Raw genomic sequence first — 297 nt, forward strand, 5'->3', positions numbered from 1 at the left:
TTTGATACTGCTGCTGCTGCTGCTGTTGCTGCTGTTGCTGCTGCTGCTGCTGCTGCTGCTGTTGCTGCTGCTGCTGCTGTTGCTGCTTCGGTTTCTTCTGCTGCTCCTGATGCTTCTCCGGCTGCTGTTGGTGATGCTGTCGTTGCTGTTGCTGCTGTGGGTGCTGCTCTCGCTGGTGTCGCTGTTGCCATTGCTGTTGATTTTGATAGACGGAGATGCTGCAAAGGATATTGCAGTGTACGTACACCTGAATTCTCCTGGGGGCTGGGGTGTATGCGCAGGTGATGACGACGGGTT

At 55.2% G+C, this 297-nt stretch overlaps 1 protein-coding gene across 1 annotated transcript in view; it reads right to left on the bottom strand.

Moving 5' to 3' along the window:
- EMH_0065580 (uncharacterized protein) overlaps positions 1 to 297 on the bottom strand; it is a gene marked incomplete at both ends in the record, with an annotated part of 796 nt that overhangs the window by 215 nt on the left and 284 nt on the right. Inside the window, one exon of the mRNA XM_013498414.1 lies at positions 1 to 218. Coding sequence (XP_013353868.1) covers positions 1 to 218 — 218 coding nt within the window. The remainder of the gene's footprint in view (positions 219 to 297) is intronic.

This window comes from Eimeria mitis, genomic scaffold (genome assembly GCF_000499745.2).
Source record: "Eimeria mitis Houghton genomic scaffold, Emh_scaff3400, whole genome shotgun sequence".
Classification (NCBI taxonomy): domain Eukaryota; phylum Apicomplexa; class Conoidasida; order Eucoccidiorida; family Eimeriidae; genus Eimeria; species Eimeria mitis.